Source organism: Engraulis encrasicolus, chromosome 14 (genome assembly GCF_034702125.1).
Source record: "Engraulis encrasicolus isolate BLACKSEA-1 chromosome 14, IST_EnEncr_1.0, whole genome shotgun sequence".
Lineage (NCBI taxonomy): Eukaryota > Metazoa > Chordata > Actinopteri > Clupeiformes > Engraulidae > Engraulis > Engraulis encrasicolus.
The window spans coordinates 53730446-53750778 of record NC_085870.1 but is presented as its reverse complement, the minus strand read 5'-3'; the positions used below and the strand labels follow the sequence as shown (position 1 = coordinate 53750778).

At 40.6% G+C, this 20333-nt stretch overlaps 1 protein-coding gene and 1 long non-coding RNA gene across 8 annotated transcripts in view; one reads left to right on the top strand and one right to left on the bottom strand.

Annotated features, from left to right (window-relative positions):
- LOC134462898 (uncharacterized) overlaps window positions 1-20333 on the bottom strand; it is a 122184-nt gene continuing 101851 nt past the window's right edge. For 2 of the 3 annotated variants that reach the window (XR_010037601.1, XR_010037602.1), the window contains exon 4: window positions 1-516. This is a non-coding gene — a long non-coding RNA (uncharacterized LOC134462898). Of the gene's footprint in view, window positions 517-913; window positions 1128-20333 lie in introns of those variants that run through there. The other variant, XR_010037603.1, reaches the window with a different exon arrangement.
- The window catches only part of igfn1.1 (immunoglobulin like and fibronectin type III domain containing 1, tandem duplicate 1), a 36339-nt gene continuing 27368 nt past the window's right edge, over window positions 11363-20333 (top strand). The window contains exons 1-3 of one of the 5 annotated variants that reach the window (XM_063216137.1): window positions 11363-11551; window positions 18173-18261; window positions 19821-19850. In XM_063216137.1, the coding sequence (XP_063072207.1) occupies window positions 18210-18261; window positions 19821-19850 (82 nt within the window). In that variant the 5' untranslated portion in view covers window positions 11363-11551; window positions 18173-18209. The remainder of the gene's footprint in view (window positions 11552-18172; window positions 18262-19820; window positions 19851-20333) is intronic. The other 4 variants (XM_063216139.1, XM_063216140.1, XM_063216138.1 and 1 more) reach the window with 4 other exon arrangements.

The following is a 20333-nucleotide window of genomic DNA, read 5'->3' as shown; positions in this document are numbered from 1 at the left end:
TGTGTGCGTGCGCGCGCGTTTGTGTAAAACCAACAAGCATTGCAAGACTTCCTGCTGCTGTTTGACAACAAACATTATTTTGATTGTAACTGGACACACACATGTACCACTTGCTGTACTGTGATAATGGCCCTCATGTGCTGGCAGAAGGAGAAATGACCAGTGTCAGGGGTAGGGGTGAGGGGGCAGCATCATATTCAGTGTATGAGATATCCCTGGTGTCTCGCTCGCTTCCATTGGAAAACCGCGTTGATCCCATCCTGACAGACTGCCAAGTTGTGTCCCAACGATCTTTCACCTTTTCCCAATCTAATTATTTCCATATTAGCGAGGGATTGAGTGGCATCAAGTTGGAGATGTAGCCGGCAGATTTGCCCACTCCCCAAAGGTCAACTCAACATAGGGGTTGCATGTTTGCAGGATTCCGGCTAAAGAGTTGAGGGATTTACAGGCGACAGGTGGTTACTTTACGGGCACTCCCAAAGCTCTGGTGGCAGCAGACTTTATCACTCTGGTCTGAGAGAGAGGGAGAGGGAGAGGGAGAGGGGGAGACGGGGGGGGGAGAGCAGGGGAAGCGGGGGAAGAGAGAAGCAAAGGAGAAGTGAGGAGCTGAGGGAGAGAAATAGCAGGGAGGTTAAATTTCAGACAAGCAGACACTGAGGTGTGACCACGGAGGAGTGAAATCCAGAAGGAGGAGGCGGAGCTGGCGTATTAAAACACATTTACTGGATCTAAACAAATAGCATGTCTGCAGTACAAGCTCCATACTGATGTACTCCCCCCTTGAGGGAGCATGTAACAGATCAACCCCTTAGCTGTAAATAGAGACATCTCCGCTATCCCGGCCGCTCTCCTTCTAGCCCACACCACATGATGCCCAGAAAAATACCACCGGGGCCATTCCCCACGCCACCCACGTTCCCTTCCCTTCCCTCCCCTCCCCTCCCCTTCACTTCCCTCGTCCCACAGGCAGGCTTCCTCTGATGGCTCTCCCATATGGGGCTCTGAGGAATCCAGGCTCCGTCACGAATGGTGTACACGGGACTTAACATGAGCCCCGGAGGAGCTAATGCCGGAAAGCCGCCCCCTACGAAGCTGCCTTGCAGGCGTCACCTCACCTCACAGTGCTGGAGAAAGGGGGGGGAAACTGTTAAAACTGCCTTAAGTATGCATGTATTATCACATGGTAAAAGGTGCATTAAGTCTTGAGCAAATTAGAAGTGTGTTGTGTACAGTAGAACCCACCCCCTCAGGAGCGCAATAGACCAACTGCTCAACCCAAAGTAATCAAAGTAATACATACATATTTTAAACCGCAGATATATCAAAAAAGGAAAAAAAATGTTGACCTGTTTGTTGTCAGCAGCGTAAATGTTAAATAATGGTCTGTCAAAATGATGGAATACTAACATGAGTTGCAAAAATCAATTTTTCATGCAAGCCTAATTCAAGTCTGGTAAATTTCCCCAAACTGATGTCGGTTACCTAGAGATCAAAATTAAATATCTAATTTCATTACAAACACCAGTACATCAATATCTCAATCTATACTTTTTTTTAACATACAACAAGTAAGAATTCAAAACGATAACATGAGTGCTCTAACAACTGTGCTCAGTGCTGGACATCAAAGAGGCAGGCAGATGTTGAAGGTTAAGGCAGGCCCCGTGTGCAACCATAACACCACTCACGTCACGCTTTTAGCCTCAGACACATCAAAGAAAGCTTTCATAACAGACATGCCAACTCCCAGCCAAGATCTAAAGAGGCATGCCCAAATAGAACATCCCACATCCCAACAGTTGTCACTCCAACATGTTCAGCTTACTTCATTGCCCGAGAACATTTCAAGGCCTTTTCTTGTCTTCAAGGTTGTTAAAATGGTTAGTTAGTGGTTAATAATTAATCTTTTGGTAAGAGGACATGTTCAACTTTTGCCATGTTGTACCAATGTCTGTGCACCGAGGGTTTTAACAACCTCCTTGGCAAAAAATAGCCACTGATTTACGTCCTCCTGCCCTGGTCAAGTTCTTTCAAGCATAGCTGCTCTGACACAGCTGTAAATCAGAATTTTAGTGGTCATGGTGGGGGAGAAGGGGGCAGTGAAGGGATGACCTTGCATCAGTTCATAAAACTAAGGATGCTACTTGCCAAGCCCGGCACTTAACTGACCATATTAAACCTTTAAGTGTTTCTAAGTTTTTCTAGGGGCACGTGGAAAATGTCAAACATGTCAAATATCAATAAAACTGCTGAAGAGCAGGAGGCTCTCAGAGAAGATATTGATTAAATTGACTGCTTTGCTTATCACTTCATCTAGGCACATTGTAGGCACTTCCTGTAGGCACATTATTTATTTAGCTTTTTTGATAACAAACCATAACATTTAAAATTATATTTGAAGACGAAAAAAGTAAAGCATTGTTAAAATGTATTCTTTTATGCTGGGTTGTTCACAATTTGCATCTGATGTATTGGAATACACAGGCTAGCACTGCAGTGCATCCTCTTCCAGTACTTTGCCTTCACACGTGATGTGGATGATGTCCTCTTTGAAAAGCACACAGGGAATCATTAATTAAATAATGTATAGTGTGGAGACAAAATGAATACAGAGTATGCCCAGTCGCTGCCAAAAGAGGAGGGGTGTAAATTATAAGTGCAAGTCAGTGAAACAGATGTAGCCCTGTGATAACGCATCAAGTTGTGAGACTTAGCGGAAGCCTCTCATGAAAACAGACATGTCCTTATGGAAACCATGCAGGCAACTCTATGGACTGAAGCAAAGAGTTTTCCTACAAAGGACAATAACGGAATACACAAAACCAGCAAAAGGAAACTCCGAAACTGATATGAAGAAGAGACAGACAATTGGATTAACATGGATTTGGAATGCACCACAATGGTGTGTATGAGAAATTTGCATGTATATTGGATTTGAAACTTGACTCTTACTCTGGCAGCGAGGGCATCCATCGACTGGGTGAGACCATAGTCAGAAGAATTTCTAACACCAGCTGACTGCATTTGCAAACATAGCAGCTCATAATGAAGATCAGAGGTGGATCATTTGTGATCATTACAGTTAAACTTTAAGGCACATCCACATCACATGATTAAGGTGGATCTTGAACAGAGAATTTGCTACCAACAATAAATGCATCAGTAATGGTAGTGAATGCCTAAAGAGTACAATTAGCTCACTTACAGTTTGTGGCTTGGAAAATGCATCACAGTGTCATGTTTATTGTGTTTAACAGACTGTACTGGAATGTCTATTGTCTTACCATTCATTAACTGTCAAAGGTTCTTAAACAGTGTTTGATACAATGTAGTAATCTGTATCTATTTATGTATTGCCTCCCTCCAAGTCATAGCGCAAAGTCAGATTTGCAGAATTAACTCCAGAATCCTTGCTGCCTTTGTCGTAACTGTAAAAAGATGGCTGCAAAAATGGCTGAGAGAACATAATTTACATTGCAAGAGAGGGGAAAGAGAATTCTCCTACATACTGTACATTCTTCCATCATATTACATGTTGGGCCCTGCATAAAACGGATCAAAACTTGTACTCTATCCCAACACTTTAATTGTAATTGGTCGTTTTTTGTTTTGATTGGTTGCTTGTTCGGATCTTATCAATATGCATCTCCTGACTAGAGATATGAAATATCTTTCTTATCTGTGGTGTGCTTTGCAACTTTACATAGGCAAATTGTGTAATAATGTCGACCCTGAACTTTGTTTCAAGAAACAGATCAACTCAAGTCATTAAAAACAGTAACCACCAAATCACCAAATCACCAAATCTTTCTGCGCCTGTTGAAAAAGTTCAAAGTTTCCACACCCATCCTAAAAGCCTTTTACTCCTCAGCAGTGGAGAGCATCCTAACAGGGTCCATCATCACCTGGTACGGAAACGCCACAGTGCGTGAACAGAAAGAACTACAAAGGATAGTGCGCTCTGCTCAACCTCTGCCTGCCGTGAAAGACATATACACAAAGAGAGTGCTATCTAGGGCCCATAACATTCTCAAAGACCAGTCACACCCAGGATATGGACTATTTAAAAAACTGAGATCTGGAAGGCGACTGTGCTGTCACAGAGCTAGAACTGAAAGACTAAGAAAGAGCTTTTTTCCTCATGCCATTTGCTTACTGAATTCCTCCTAATTACTTTGATTGAACACACACACACACACACACACACACACACACACACACACACACACACACACACACACACACACACACACACACACACACACACACACACACACACACACACACACACACACACGCACACACACACACCTTTCATTTTTATTTTTATTTTATTTCTTCTTCACCCTTCTTCTGCACACTTGTTTTGCAACGGCCATGCATTTCATTACAAGTGACACGAAAGTGTCTCTATGTACATGACAAATAAATATCCTTGAATCCTTGAATCAGAATCGTCGCCTGCATCAAACCCTCTAAAACTTTTCAGGATTTAGAAACCATTATACATGCATTTGTAACATCCCGCCTCGACTACTGTAATGCCATATACTTCGGCCTCCCCCAGTCCCAGATAGCACGCTTACAGCTGGTTCAGCATGCAGCCGCTAGACTTTTAACTGGTTCTAGGAAGCATGATCACATCACTCCAGTCCTTTCCTACCTACATTGGCTCCCTGTACATTTTAGAATCAAATTCAAAATGCTTCTTTTAGTTTTTAAGTCCTTACATGGTCAGGCCCCCTCCTATATTTCTGACATGCTGCGCCTCCACTCTATACCTAGGTCCTTGAGATCCGTAAACCAAGGCTTCCTCCATACTCCCCGGTCCCACCTTGTAAATAAAGGTGACCACGCCTTCGCAGTGGCTGCCCCACGACTTTGGAATGATCTGCCTCTCGACGTTAGACTTGCTCCCTCTGTCACTACTTTTAAATCTAGGCTAAAAACATACTTTTATACCTTAGCCTTTTACTCTTATTGTAGCTTGTTTCCTTATGCCACTGCTTTTAACACATTGTATGTACCTTATTTGCTTTCTAAACACCCTTTTAATTATATCATTTTATTTTATGCTTCATCTTCTTTATCAGTGCTGCAACTGTACACTGGACCTAGTCTTGTTCATTATTTACATTTTGTTAGTAATGTGCTTTGCTGCCTTTATTTTTTTTATTATTATTCTAGCCAGTCAATGTTTTACCAGTGTTGCAACTGTACACTGGGCCTAGAAGTTTTGTCTATTATCTATTTATGTATTATTTTTCAGTAATGTGCTTTGTTTATTTATCTGTTTGATTTCTCTCTAGCCAGTCACTGTACAGTTACCTGACTCTTGCCATCTGATATGCATGGGAATGCCCCCGCGTGACGTAGCCGAACGCAGCCAGATGATGTAAACCAGGTTAACTGTACAGCACTTTGGTCAGTTTTGTACTGTTTTTAAATGTGATTTATAAATAAAATTTACTTACTTATTTACTTCTGCATTTCAATATTTGTCAAATTTCAACACAAAAGTATTGCATTTATTCTCAATACTTATTGTGTGGGTTCCTTTAGCTGTAACCATACAGGCTTCCAGATATCCAACTTAAGCACTGTGTTTAAGCGCTTACACTAGGCTACGTACAGAGCCGTGCATATATTTTAAAATGTATTTATTTTTATTTACTTTTTTGCACATTTGGCACACTTAACATTTTCAGATCACCACACAAATGTAAACAGTAAACAAGAATGAACCAAGCAAACATAAAATACAGTTTCTCAGTGATTTATTTAATTTGTTGAGGGAATAATGCCATAAAACCTGCATGAGCCTGTGTGAAAAGCAATTGCCCCCTGAACCTTATAACTTGTTGCACCACCCCCAGCAGTAACAATTTTAGTCAAGTGTTTACAAGAACTGACAAGCAGTCTTGCACATCGCTGTGGATGATTTTTTGTCAACTGTTCTTTGCATAATTGTTTTAAAATCAGCTACAGTGGATGGATCCCATGCATGAACACAAATGAATGGCTACAAATGGATGGCTGGACATTATCCTTCAGGATTTGTTTGTAAAGAGTCAAATTCATGCTTTCTTCAATCATAGCTGGTCATCCATGTCCCAAGACAGCAAAACAGCCCCAAAGTATGAAACTCCCACCACTATGTTTCACTGTTAACATGGTGTTCTTTTTTTATCAGACGCAGTGTTCATTTCACACCAGATGTTAAAGGAGGCTCTCCTTTCAAAAAGTTCAACTTTTGTTACATCTGTCCACCGAATATTTTCTCAGAAGCTTTGTATGCATTGTCAAAATGTTTTAGCAAATTTGAGACAAGCCTTGATACTCTCCTTGTCAGAGGTGGCTTTGGCCTTGGAACTCTGACATGCATGCAATGTTTGCCTAGTCTCTTTCTTATGGTTGAGTCATGAACTCTTACATTTTACGCTGTAATTACTTTTTCACACAGGCTCATGCAGTTTGGATGGCATTATTCTCTTAACAAATGAAATAATCACTGAAACACTGCATTTTATGTTTGCTTGGGTCATCCTTGTTTAATGTTTACATTTGTTTGGTGATCTGAAAATGTTAAGTGTGCCAAATGTGCAAAAAAGTGAAAAATCAGGGGGCAAAAACATATGCACGGCACTGTATAGTGTGTACTGTCAGGGAACACTGACGTTTTGCTCTTACTGGAAGGGACCGCCACTGACTGCCATTTTTTATCAATTCAAAGCTGTCTGAATGTCAACCCTCTTCGGCTACATAAACAACATGCCAGCCATTGAGTGTAGTGGCCATCGTTCTCCACTGCATTTTAGGCGTTAATAGTGTAGGGTAAAATTAAGGGACTTTCAGCGTATTGAATCGTATTGTATCGTAGTGTATTTTCAGCATGAGCGCTCTGCATTGAAACATTTGTGCTCAAAGTGCGAACGTGTGCTGATTGAGTGCGATGGATTGACAGTGATGGATTATATCTGCACCCTCTCCGAGGCCCATATTTAAGGCCTCATTCATGAGACTTTGTAGCTAAAATTATGCTGGTACCACAAACAGCTGGGATTGTTGAAATGATTCAAGTACCTTGTTGCTGTAGATGCTTGTGGACTGCAAAGTTCTCAAGTCTTTTAATATTTGACCTTTGTTAGCCTACCCTCTCTATAACAATGAAATTAATATGTCCGTTTTCTTTATTAGCAAATTCATAGCTGAAGGTTGTGGGTGGAACCAAATTACAACCAAGCGTTACAACTGCTTAATTGCATGTAATAGGCCAGTGTAACTGTGTCGTAAGCCCTGCTTAACGACTCACAAAAAGGATTCAGAACAGGGGACAAAACTTGATTGAGTTGTGATGAAGGACAGGACAGATTTCACATACTGTAGGACTATCTTAGACCGTGGGCCAGAAATCCTAAATTCGCTGAGAGTAGCGAGTGACAAATTCATTTTTGTTGATATGAACCCCTAAGAACGCATTCATCAATATAAAAACCTTTATTGTGGCATTCTAATGAGGTTTCTATACTATACTCTGAGTCATGGCATAGGCTGTTAAATGTTATATTTATTGTATCAGGCCTAATGAATAAATCATGAATAAAATGATTGAAAAGTCTAATAGCTTGCCCTAGGAGTAGGGCAAACATCTGAAATACAAGTCACTTTTTCCCCTTTCCCCATGCTTCCATGACCTGGGAAGATTTTTCACAACACCCCTACATCTCCTGCTTTTGAAAGCACCTTGTGAAATGCTATGACCCCCCCCGCACACACACACACACATACACACACACAAAAAAAAACAAAAAAAAAGAAACCCAAGAAGACAGAGTGGACGTGACAAATGTTTGCCAGCATCTTAAACACACATTTACAGAATTTATGGTGCAATGGTTTATCTACAGCTTGTCATCTCCAACACAGCTCTAAAAGCCCCCGACTGTTCTCCTCTTTTGTCTCCTTGGGCGCTCATATCAATCTTACATAGTGTCTTGACAAAGGCTATAAATCTCTCTACATATCTCATTTGCCATTTTAGCAGTATGCCCTCCACCACTTCACAGGGCTTCTCTCTCTGTCTTCCCTCTATTCTAGTCCTTTGTTTCCAACCCTACCTGATGCTTTGAAACAATATTCATTGATGAAATTCTTAAGGCTTCTTTCAATTCTACACTGTGCATGTGTGTGTGTGCACGCGCCAAAGTGCGTGACTGATTGAGTGTGAGTGATTGAATGTGAGAGTGTGTGCGTGCGTGCGTGCATGCATGCTTGCGCAAAAGTGCATCAGTGTGTGTGTGTGTGTGTGTGTGTGTGTGTGTGTGTGTGTGTGTGTGTGTGTGTGTGTGTGTGTGTGTGTGTGTGTGTGTGTGCCCATTAGTCTTTCAAGTCTGCCAACAACAAAAACAGAAACAGAGACAAAGTTGTATGTTTCTTTAGAACATCAAAGGGCACTAGTCCTGATACTTTCACTTTGTAAAAATTGTTATGAAGGCTACTTAAGGCTCTATAGTACACAGCAAGGCCATGTGTATGACTGATTGATGTGTAAGAGAACACCTGGCCTCGTGACATGTTGCCATGCATACCTCAGGAGGGATTAGTTATTTTTTCACACCATATTTACAATGACAGCTCAAGGTCAACCGTCACATGGTGAAGAAACACTTGTTAAAACCCCAAAATATCCCCAAGCACAATTTAACAGATGCAGTGATGCAACCACAGTCCAGCAACTACTAACACAAAATCTTGCAATCATGTCGCAATGCAGTCTTTGGAAGAGTTCAGACATTTCACTGCTAATTGTAGCCTACATTGGAATGATCATGTATGTTCAAATACATTAACTCAAACTTGAATGTGTGTTTTATTACGCCTTTGCAATCATTTCTTATAGATGGTCTTCATCTATGAAGAAGAATACAATGTATTGCAGAGGGGGGGAGGGGGCAACCACCATTCCGACACACTACCATTCCAACATTGACGTTCCAACATTGTCGGAATGGCGGCATCATTTTTTCCCATGAAACGTCCCGCCATTCCGACACCCGGTTTGGAGCACAATTTACGCAGATTTCAGCACCAGATGCGTGGAGAGCTCCGCAGGTGTATGCTCGCTCCCCTAAAAGCAACTTGGTCTCGGTATGGCGGTAGGAAAAAGTGAGCATGATTTACCATATTTCAGCACCACATGCATGGACAGCTCCGGAAATGCCGAAGGTGTATGCTCGCTCCCCTAAAAGCAACTTGTTCTCGGTATGGCGATATGAAAAAGTGTCGGAATGGCGGTATGTCTGAATGACTGTGTTTGTCGGAATGGCCGTATGTCTGAATGGCGGTATGTAACCTTGCAGAGGATGTAGCATCTCACCATAGGACCACTAGAACTGTAGCCATGGTTTCACAGGGTGTTTGGGTGGAGCCTGCTCCAACCTGTATGACCTTTCACAGGGTTTCTTTTCACCTAAAGCCGGGCTTACACTGTGCGACTTTTTGCCCGATTTTGCCATGATTTGTCAATCGCACAACTTTTTGAGAGTCAGGCCGATTTCTTGCTTAATCGCAGGTCAATCATGAGTCTCACATCGTGTAGTGTACATGGGGTAACGGCAAGCGATTTCACCTCATGATCGTGGAATCGTAGGGTCGCAAGAAAACCCTTTGCACCGTTTGAAATCTTGGTCGTCCCTTGTGAGTAAATCGCACAGTCTTCATGACTGCATTTCAGACAAAATATGTTCTAACACCTGTGAGTCCTTGGCAGTACATTACAAAATCTTTCTGTCACTTGGATTCTACAGAGCCTCTACTTTCAAATGGTAACCAGCCACTTCATGATAGGTCAAAGTATGCAGACACAGGAACCATTTAAGTAGACTTTGTGCAAAGCCTTAAAAAATATCCCGAAGCGAGGGTTCCATCCGGCCCGGATGTAAAAAAAATGAAATAAATAAATAAATAAAATATATATATATATATATATATATATATATATATATATATATATATATATTTTTTACTTTTTTTTTTTTTTTAGATGAAATAACCGAAATGCGCAATTACGGCCCTCGGGGCAAAATCGAGACCTGCATGACATTAACCCAATGGTCCCTCTGTTACACTGTATATATGTAGTAAAGTGCACATCACACTTCTATTATAAATAGTGAATTTGTACTGTAACAGGCATTTGATAAAGCTAATATATTATAGACCTCATATATAGAGATAAAATGTTAATACTTCTTATTCGTATTGTATTGGTATTGGTTGTAAGTAAATAATAAATATAATTGGATTTGTATTGGTTCCTATTAAGCTCAAACTGGAAACGGGATGTTAGAATGCGTGAAAATGCAGGAAATTACATATAAGAAATACAAATTTTTCTGGGGGAAAACCCCCAGAACCCCTGCCAAAATGAACTGTCCCATATTTAATTAATTGACGGTTGGCAATGAATGAATGAAGTCAAGGAAATTTTGCATAGGATTATCAGTATTGCATTGCTTTCTACATATTCAACACACTTAAAACGTGATATTACTGAACACTAATCCTCTGCTTTACGTTTTTTTTTTTTTGCGATGATGTTACTAATGTGGCCCGCTTGAGGTCCACATGGGTTGTATGCGGCCCCCGGACCAAAATGAGTTTGACACCCCTGCTTAAGAGGTTAAGGCTAACCAGTCCCTAACGTCACATGAAAAGGAATAAGGTAATGCATCTTTAGGAATGTTTTGAATGTACTTTTAGGGACACCTTCATCATACATAAGCTATATGGCTTAAATACATTGCATTGGCACTATTTGACAAATCTATACCTATCCATGGCACAGCCAAAAAAGGTATTAAAATGTTTAAAATGTTACCGTTTAAATTCTTCAGAGCTTGGAGTATTATACACAATACATTTTGCCCAGGGAAGTCCCTGTATTGTGTAGTATGATACCCCAATGAAGACACTACATTGAAATGCGTAGGCGAAATTTAATAAAGGCTTTTTAACTTTAAGGAGTGCATTAGTGCCAAGTTGAAATTCTTGAGACTTTTTCCCCATTTATTTGTTTACAGAAACATTTCAAAGATGCAAAGGGTTTCTATGTGGAAAACCGAAAACAGAAAGAGTGTTTTCTTTGTCATTTCCTTTTGTTATTTATTTTTATACATGTGGCCCTGACAGAGGTTAGGTTGAGGCTATGGATTGGGTGACAATGCAAAAGAGGTGTAGAAGAAACCTTCTGACCTACCCGAGGGTAGACACCATCATCACTCAACACCCACCGGTCCCCTGCCTGCATACATATTCAAATGCCCCTTCCCAAGGATCCTCCATCCCAAGACTAACAAGAGAGGACTTCTTTTGGCAAGCGGCTGAGTGCAGGGTGCTGAGGGTAGCTTGCCACAGAAGCATATGTTGCTCTTGCTCCCAAAGGATTTATTACCTTGCACGACTTCGAGGGGCACCACTCAAATATCAGGGTGGCAAGGAGTGCTGCTTGTGAGGAGCTGAAATTGTCTACGCCGAAGACTGTGACCAGGTAGGTTGGTCTTGTCTCCTCTCTGGGTGATCAGCACACAAAAGTAGAGAAGAATGGGGTGTCTACCTTTATTGAGTGCCAGCATCCCATCCTGAAACTGAAGAAACTGTAAGAAGCTAATGTGTATGATGAGCTACATGGGACAAGAACTATATTGTTGTATGTGGTACGATAAGGGCTGCTTAATCCGTGAAGATGTAAAAGTTATTTATGTATATACATGTATTTTTGTTTTAATCTTTTTCACCAAGACCTACAGTTGCATCATTGTTCTGTTTGACACCATATCAACAGTTGATCGTTTACAATGCCCATTCTGGATGCAGTGAGAACACCAGGTTATAAAATGTTATGACGTTGTAGTTTACAGTATAGACGTGTTTTATGTGTGCTAATCTAATTTTGGCCTCCCATCATTCAGAACCCTATAAAAGTTGTTCGGTCCATGCATGGTATACAGTATTCGCTATAGGACAGATTCTGTTACAGCGATGCATGGCAAGCTAGCTCGGTGTCCTCGCATAAAATCATTTAGTTAGACATGCAGGTCTGCGGTCTCAATTTCAGCAACTGGAATCTGCAAAGCAGGGTGGGTAGTGCAGGCTGGGTAGTCAGGTGGTGTGAAGTCAGTGCAGCGAGGCTGCAGGGTGGTGTCTAACTATAGATGAGGGTGCAAGATCAAAATGTGCCCTGAGATTCCTGCATGGGTGGGGACATTGCCATAAAGAGGAATTTTCATCGTGGACTGTATGCATATATATATAGAGAAAAAAAAACACATTTCGGTTGGTTAAAAAATCCTGTAAAACCTGTCTTACAATTTACCAATGTTTTACAAAATGATTAATGTGCTGGTGGTACAATTATCCACCAGCACATTTGACAGTTGTAGCTATTACACCTGCTCAAAGTACAGATAATACCAGCACCTAAGCTGCTGTGTCGGTCTGTCAATTTAAGACATTAGATAATATACCATTAAAGCTGTACACTTGGTCATTTACCACCTGGGTGTCTTTCCTGTCATGACCCGCCAATTTTGTAAGGGTTAAAGCGACTTAAATCTCACTCAGAGCGAGACACGGTACCCTGGCGAGTATACCAAACGTCTTAAGTGTTGGCTTGGATGATATTTGAGAACTGTTGAGAGGTTCTCCATGGATACCATTTCAGCTGTGAAGGAATTTCAGTTCCCTGTAATCCTTCAAACTATCCATGCGAAGCCTGTCCTGACCGAAGTGAGCGTGCCTTTCAGTGTCTTTCTCACTGGAAAGCAAAGTGGACTGCACTTGTGTGATGATCCAAGGAAAGACACCACTGTTGCATAAATTAAGCACTGACAGGCTTCTGATTCATTTGGCAGCTGTTTCTTCACCTAGAACAAATGGCTACACTAGTACGCCTTGCTAACTGGAAACTACTGCTAGCTTTTCAGGATTTCGACATCACAAGCTGATAACAATAAAGAGCAGTCAATATTAGAATGTATTACATTTCCATGGCACTTTCCCAATGCTTCTCTAATACACAACATAGGCCTAGGTAATTTTGCCCAAACACACACCTGTAGCAGATTCTATTTTGTCTTTTGACTATTTTGATTGCACTGTTTGCACTCGTTATTTTGTGTTTTATTTTGATGATTTTGAGCGAGACTAGCTCTGCTAATGACAATGTTCATTTGAAATTCATTATATAATGAGCAAATTTGTTCTTCATAATTAGTTCAGTTCCAGGACGTGTTTTAATGTAATGCACATTCACTACCTTTACAGGTCATAAAAAATTACACAGACCCGTATGACCAAATTTGCAATCTCAAGTTAGTCAAGTGTTTCAACTGCAGGCGATATGTGTCCTGATTACTGTATAATTTTACATCAATCATACATTTAGAAACATCACATTCACTCAAGAATGTGTCATTGTAGTGTGAACATGCAAAATATTAATTAATATTGCAGAACCCAACTATATCATAACAACATTGCTGTCATAGGTAATAGATGAATACTTGGTCATTACCATTTTGGTAAAAGCAATCTTGGTAAAACTTTATTTTAGGGATACATCTATTAGCACTAATACATACAATGTTCCTGCATAAGTAACTTGTAAGGCATGTGCAAAGCAAAATCAAACATTTGTTAAGCATGTATTCGCAAATGTCTTGTTCATGCACAATAAGGGATTTATTACCAATTTAACCTTAGTAAGGACCTAGTAGGCCTTAACATTTGCTTAGTACATGCCTTACAAGTTACTTATGCAGGCATTAACATTGTATGTATTAGTGCTAATAGATGTATCCCTAAAATAAAGTGTTACCGCAATCTTATAATAGTGGTCATCATGAGAGCCTCTGTCTTGACATATCATAATACCAATGATGACAACCTTCATGATCAGACGGCAGCAGAGTCATTTCTGTGTCAGACTTCACACCTTATGGCTTAGCTGCTTGGTGTACTGCAGCAAAGTTACACATTACTTCTGTCACCAGCTAGCGCTGATGCCCAGCATACTGTTGATTTGTAATTAGGTATGGACCTTGTATCACATGTCTCACTATGAAAAAAGTGTTTCCTTTTAAGCAGCAGTACTTCTTATGTGAAGGCTAGAGGTTAGAGTAGCTGTGTACAACAGTCCAAAACCACTGCCAACTAATAACAGCATTAGGGGAGTCCATGTGGATAAAAAAACAAAACAAAGCCCCCACCCCCACTAAACGCCCCTGAAAGGGGTGGAGGGTTTCATGTAACGGTGACATTTTTTTCCTGGCTGAGTGACCGCCCAGTACCCCTACCTCCCCCCTCTGTCGTACGTCTCCAATGTCAATCTGTTTGGCTGTGAACTTGTGTGGGGGCATAGCTTGTTTTTTTAAACGCCAGTCAGAACTTCAGAAGTCAAGACACTACATAGGCAAGGGTAAGAGGTCCAGGAGAAGTATGTTGATCTCACATATGGAATTGACTACAAGCAAATTCAACAGCTTTGGCAGATGACTATATGGAAGACATTGCACAACATGATGAAAATCACAATAATAAGCTGCTAATTACATTACATTACATCACATAACATTATTTGTACCCAAAGCGACTTACAGGTACAAGGTGCAGGGTATTGGTCACAGACCCTGGAGCAATGTGGGGTAAGGGTGGGATTTGAACCTGCAGCCCTCTGATGTAAAGGCCAGCGCTCTAACCATTGAGCCATGGCTGCCCATTGAGCCATGGCGCCCATACAATGGCTTCCCATAATATATGTTTATTTCCATGGCATTTTGCCTACACTTCTCTAATACACATGCAATTCGCAATACACATGCACATGCACTAGTTATGCAATAAACATCTGTAGCAGGTTGTAGTTTGGCATTGGATGATTCTGTGTCCATAACTGGAAAGACTATTCCATTTTTACGTAGAGGATTGGCTACAAGCAAATGTAACCTCACATATATTATATTTGGCAGATGATTAACATCAGAAGACAACACTCAAAATGAAGACCTTCAGGACAACCTTCATAAAGCATGCTTCCAATATGTGACTGGATTTCAATCCCAAAGACAAATCTTTGGGGGTGATTTTCTTTTTTATAGAATATAAACCTTCACGTCTTGAAGAAGCTACTCACTTCTTCAGAATTGATTTATTTGAAAGCTAACATTTTGTCTTTAAAAGGGCTAACCATTGTGACATTTATGGGCAAGATTTCAGAACTGATTTCTCCATTTTCTACTGTAGGAAGTAGAAAGATCATTTTAAGAACTTGTTCAAAATGCCACAGATTTGTCAGATGCCTATTACCAGATGCTCATGTTTTAAGATATTCTTATAAAGCTTAGAAGCTGTACTCCCATGATCTATGATCAGATCAATATGCCCCTAGGCCTAGGCTACTTGCCTTTTTTCATGTGACTGGTCACATGCATGTGCATTATTATTCTCTCGTTCACTCAAATGATCCACAATAAAGTGTAAATGGCAGGATTTTACAGACGGCTTGATATCAATTTAGGTATACAAAAGTTAAACACTAAATTCAATTCGATTCGATTCGATTCGATTTGATTCTACAATGCATTGCAATGCATTACATTTCTACTGAAAGCAAAGCAAATGTTTCATCAGTCATGATGAGGCAATACAAGTAGTCAGATACTGAGCAACATTTTATTGGCTGTTTTCTGTATCAGTCTTGCAGTTTTCAATGTTTTGAAGTGCTTTTATTTGATTTAACATTCATTTGCTCCCGAAATATCCACAGAAGTAATTGAAAGTTAAAAAAATTGCCGCATCGATTATGGAACTTGCTGCATTGAATCGAATTGTCCATGCCTCGCATTGCATTGCATTGCCGAATCGATTATTGTTGACACCACTAATGCCTATGACAAAAGATACATTTAATTTTACATTTTACACTTAATTTTAAAAAGCTATGAATTTCTAAATAAACGCAGGTTAAACACCATGAATGAAGTGAGCACTGTGACACATACCACAATTGCATAAACACTGTAACTTGATGCAGATAAGAGATATAGGTGTGTGTATCTGTATGTTATATTTGCAGAATTTTGTGGAAGTATATCGAAAAGAAGGAGCCATTATTTACTCACAGTTAACCAAGCGTTCATCTCGAAGATAGATAATATGCCTATTACAAACTCTAGGTTAATCTATAGATAAGGTGCAAAACAACTCCTCCTCTTTTAACTGTATCCAATGAACAGTCTTCTAACTGAATAAAATGAGAGTGAGGTCAGAGTTTTATAGTGAAATGTTACTAACAAGTATTTTATGAGACATGTGATCCAAACCACAGCAAGTAGATTAAGTTATACAGCACAGAGGACATGCTTGCCCTGAACTACTATGGTCATAGGCTTTGGAGTCTTGCGTTTACAATCTGTTTAAAATTAACCTCCAGTTAAAAAGGAAGGTACGGCCCATTTTACAATCTCACAGTAGCTAGGTGTCAAATATCCACACTGAAAGGATGGATGAGAAGCTAAGCAGGCTACTGATGGATGGATGGATGGATGGATGGATGGATGGATGGATGGATGGATGGATGGATGGATGGATGGATGGATGGACGGGTGGATGGGTGGATGGGTGGATGGATGGATGGATAGCTAAATATATTGATGAGTAGATGGAGTCATTTCTTCATACTGTAAGTGTTTCCTCTAGGATGTCTTTGAAGGTACAGGAAGCATGAATAAATGGAATGAGTGAATGTATAAATGTAATCGAATACATAATATTCTGAAGGTGCGGAGATGAAATTTAAGCTGCAGTGGTTCGCCACATCAAAATACGCGTACCTAGCAGAAACCCTGTTGATAAATGGATGAGAGATGGATGGAGGTGTAAAAAGAATGAATGACACATAAACAAATATGAGGATGGAATATTTGGGTGATTAGTCGATAGGACTGATGGAGCAACAGAGAGCTGGATGGCTGGATGGATATACTGACATTGTTGGGTCTGCTCCCAACAAATTTGCACTATGCACTGTATTGCTTAGCCTACGTTTCAGTCAACGGAACCAGGCAACTATATAAAGCTGCAAACAAATACTGCAGATGAGCGAAGAGCGTGAGCGCTTTCCTTGTGTAATGAATATGGTGCAAAAGTCAAATTATGCTATATCATGCATGCTATACATCACCAACCACAGCTGTATGTGTGTGTGTGTGTGTGTGTGTGTGTGTGTGTGTGTGTGTGTGTGTGTGTGTGTGTGTGTGTGTGTGTGTGTGTGTGTGTGTGTGTGTGTGTGTGTGTGTGTGTGTGTGTGGGTGTGTGTGTGTGTGTGTGTGTGTGTGTGTGTGTGTGTGTGTGTACTACATCAATCTACCTTCGTGGGGCCACTGCTATTGGAGCACACCCACATGCTGGGGCCCTCGGTCCATGTGGGCTCCAAATCTTGGACCCCACATGTTTTGACCCCTTTTCCTGGGAAAGTTTTGTTGTTACAGGCAAAAGTAAACGCGTAAAAACATTTCCTCACTGACAGGTTAGGGTTAGGGATTGTATTGGTTTGGGCACAGTTTAGCGTTCTGTAGCTATCGTTAGGGTTAATATGAATGGAAGGGCTGTGTGTGTGTGTGTGTGTGTGTGTGTGTGTGTGTGTGTGTGTGTGTGTGTGTGTGTGTGTGTGTGTGTGTGTGTGTGTGTGTGTGTGTGTGTGTGTGTGTGTGTGTGTGTGTGTTGTGCGTGTGCGTGTGCGTGTGCGTGTGTGAGTGAGTGAGTGTGTGAGAGAGAGAGAGAGAGAGAGAGGGGGAGAGAGAGAGAGAGAGAGAGAGAGAGAGAGAGAGAGAGAGAGAGACTGCCTATCACTGAATGTATGTAAGAGTGACATACATATCATGTGTAATGATAATGTCTTGTGTATTGTGTGTTTCTGTATGTATGCTACTGGCCACTTTAATTTACCTTACTATTAATAAATGATACTTTACTGTACTCTATACATCATTAAGTGCTATAGATCATGTCCATATCGCAGTTTCATTAATGTCAGTTGTACTGTAGTAGAAATGCTACATTGCTACTTTGTTCACCACAGATAATGAAAGGATTTTGTCTATTCTGTCCACAGATCTGTTTGCAATTGGTGAAGCAAATCTCCCTCCAAAATGAAGATAAAGAAATCCAAAGTGACGGACCAGTCTGCCTCAGGGCAGCAAGGTACAGTAAGAAACCAGTCATATCAAATCAAATCAGGTCAAATCAACCTCATGTAGTTCCAACAATGATAAACATGAAACAAAAATGTAACTAGCCGCTAATTTGTCAAATGGGCTAAACATATTAATTTCCCGATTAATATTTTATCACCATCAAATTGGCTACTATACTATATATGAACAAGACTCTACAATGACAGATGTTACACAGATTAAAGTGATCGTTTATTTTAACCTACACATAAATCTAACAATGCCACAAGATGTCTTCCTTCTTACAGTAAAATATTGCCATGGATACTGACTGGAGACCAACACCGAGCTGCAAGAAAATAACAGCTACAAATATCAACTGAACAATTTGCTGTTGTAAGGTGGATGGATGGTGGGGGTTTATAAAAGAATAACATGGCTAACTAACTGAACCTGAATTTCACTTGACAATCAGGAGTCATGTCTACAATGGTTCATCATAGTTGCAACACATCAGAGTCTTGAAAGCAAATCAGTGACCACTGATATACTGCTGGGTCAAAGTGCACAGGCTTCGTTTGGAGAACTCCATGTGGATTTTAAAGCACCAGGAATCGACGAGATACAGCATCCTTTTTGTGGTCAGAGCACATTGAACTACCCAGGCTCCGCCCTCGCAGTGACGCAACACCTTTGGCTCAGCTACGCTCGCTCAAAAAAAAGAGCTTGTTCATGAACATTCGGCAAAGGTTCCCTCCACAGTGGGAAACTCCATCCACTTTGTCGGGAACTAATCAACTTTGAGCATTTCCAACCGTCCTGAGTAGAGGCGTATTCAAGGCAGTGACGTTGTTCAAGCAGAGACATTCTATTGGGACTAAGAAATGTTTGTTTTAATTTTGGCTCAGCCTGTTCTACCCTCGACCAGTAGCAAACCAAGGGAGGTGGGTCTTTTATACAGATGGATCAACCATGCCATATAAGAATTTTCGTTGTTATGCTCTTGGTCAGACCAAGTCTCGAAGACATTTGAAAGTCATGATAATCAGGCAACATTCAACACAGTTATTTGCGATAAGAAGGCCAATGCCTGAATACAACATTCTCCTCATGGGACTCCAGTGTCTTATTTCACGTGAAATTACCCTACAGGAGATTAACTAAAATCCCAGGAAATTGTTGATGAAAAGAACACAAAACTGATTCACTGATTCAAATGACTTCAACCAAAGCTAAGGTAAAGGAAGATAATAAACAACGTTTGTATGAATTATCATACAAAATCTGCATCATTGGGACAGAAGACCTTTCGAATGAACTTCAACTATCAAGTTGAAAACAGTGAAGGAAGAGAACTGGGAAAATCAAGTCAAGAAATAAGGCGCTGAAAGAGGAAGAAAAGAAGCATCTACAAACGTTTCTCACTGTCACTGTTTTCTAGCTTCTGCATAAAGCAGTTCCCGTAAAAAAATGTCATTCGTCTTTGTCTGTGTCTGTGTAATCTGTTGTTTTTCAGTCACACCCTTGACAATCTCTTGTCCTGTTTCCTCCACTGTTGCGTCTTTATGTTGTGACATGCTAAAACAGGTGCTGAAGGCGGTGCGCCGAAGAAGAAAGGTATGGCATCCTCAGAGGATGACAGTCTGAACACGTTAACTATTCAGGCTGTGTGTCGTTTGGTTTAAGCTGAGACAATGTGCTTCATGCCAACGATGCCTACCGTATGCTATGCAGCAAGCATAGCATACCCTCATGCCTTCTACTAAGAAGTCCCCTGATGTCCTGCAATTTCATTTCAAACACAAGAGGTTGTGGTTCTATTGACAACACTAACCATTTAGAGAACTAACTGCGAAGTTACCTCAGCATCGCCCTTATTCCTTCAAGCATACAGGACCAAATGGGCCCTGGCCACAACTTTTCATTTGAATACCGGCACAGAACGCTTCCACGGAAAATCATTTGATTTGCAGCTGGCTAAACGATGGTGATTTTTAACAAATCCCATGGCTATTAACCACCTTGTGCACGGTTTCCAACTTAAATGTAAAAAAATATACTGTTGTTACACTTGATCTACTGGTGGAACTTTTCTACTCT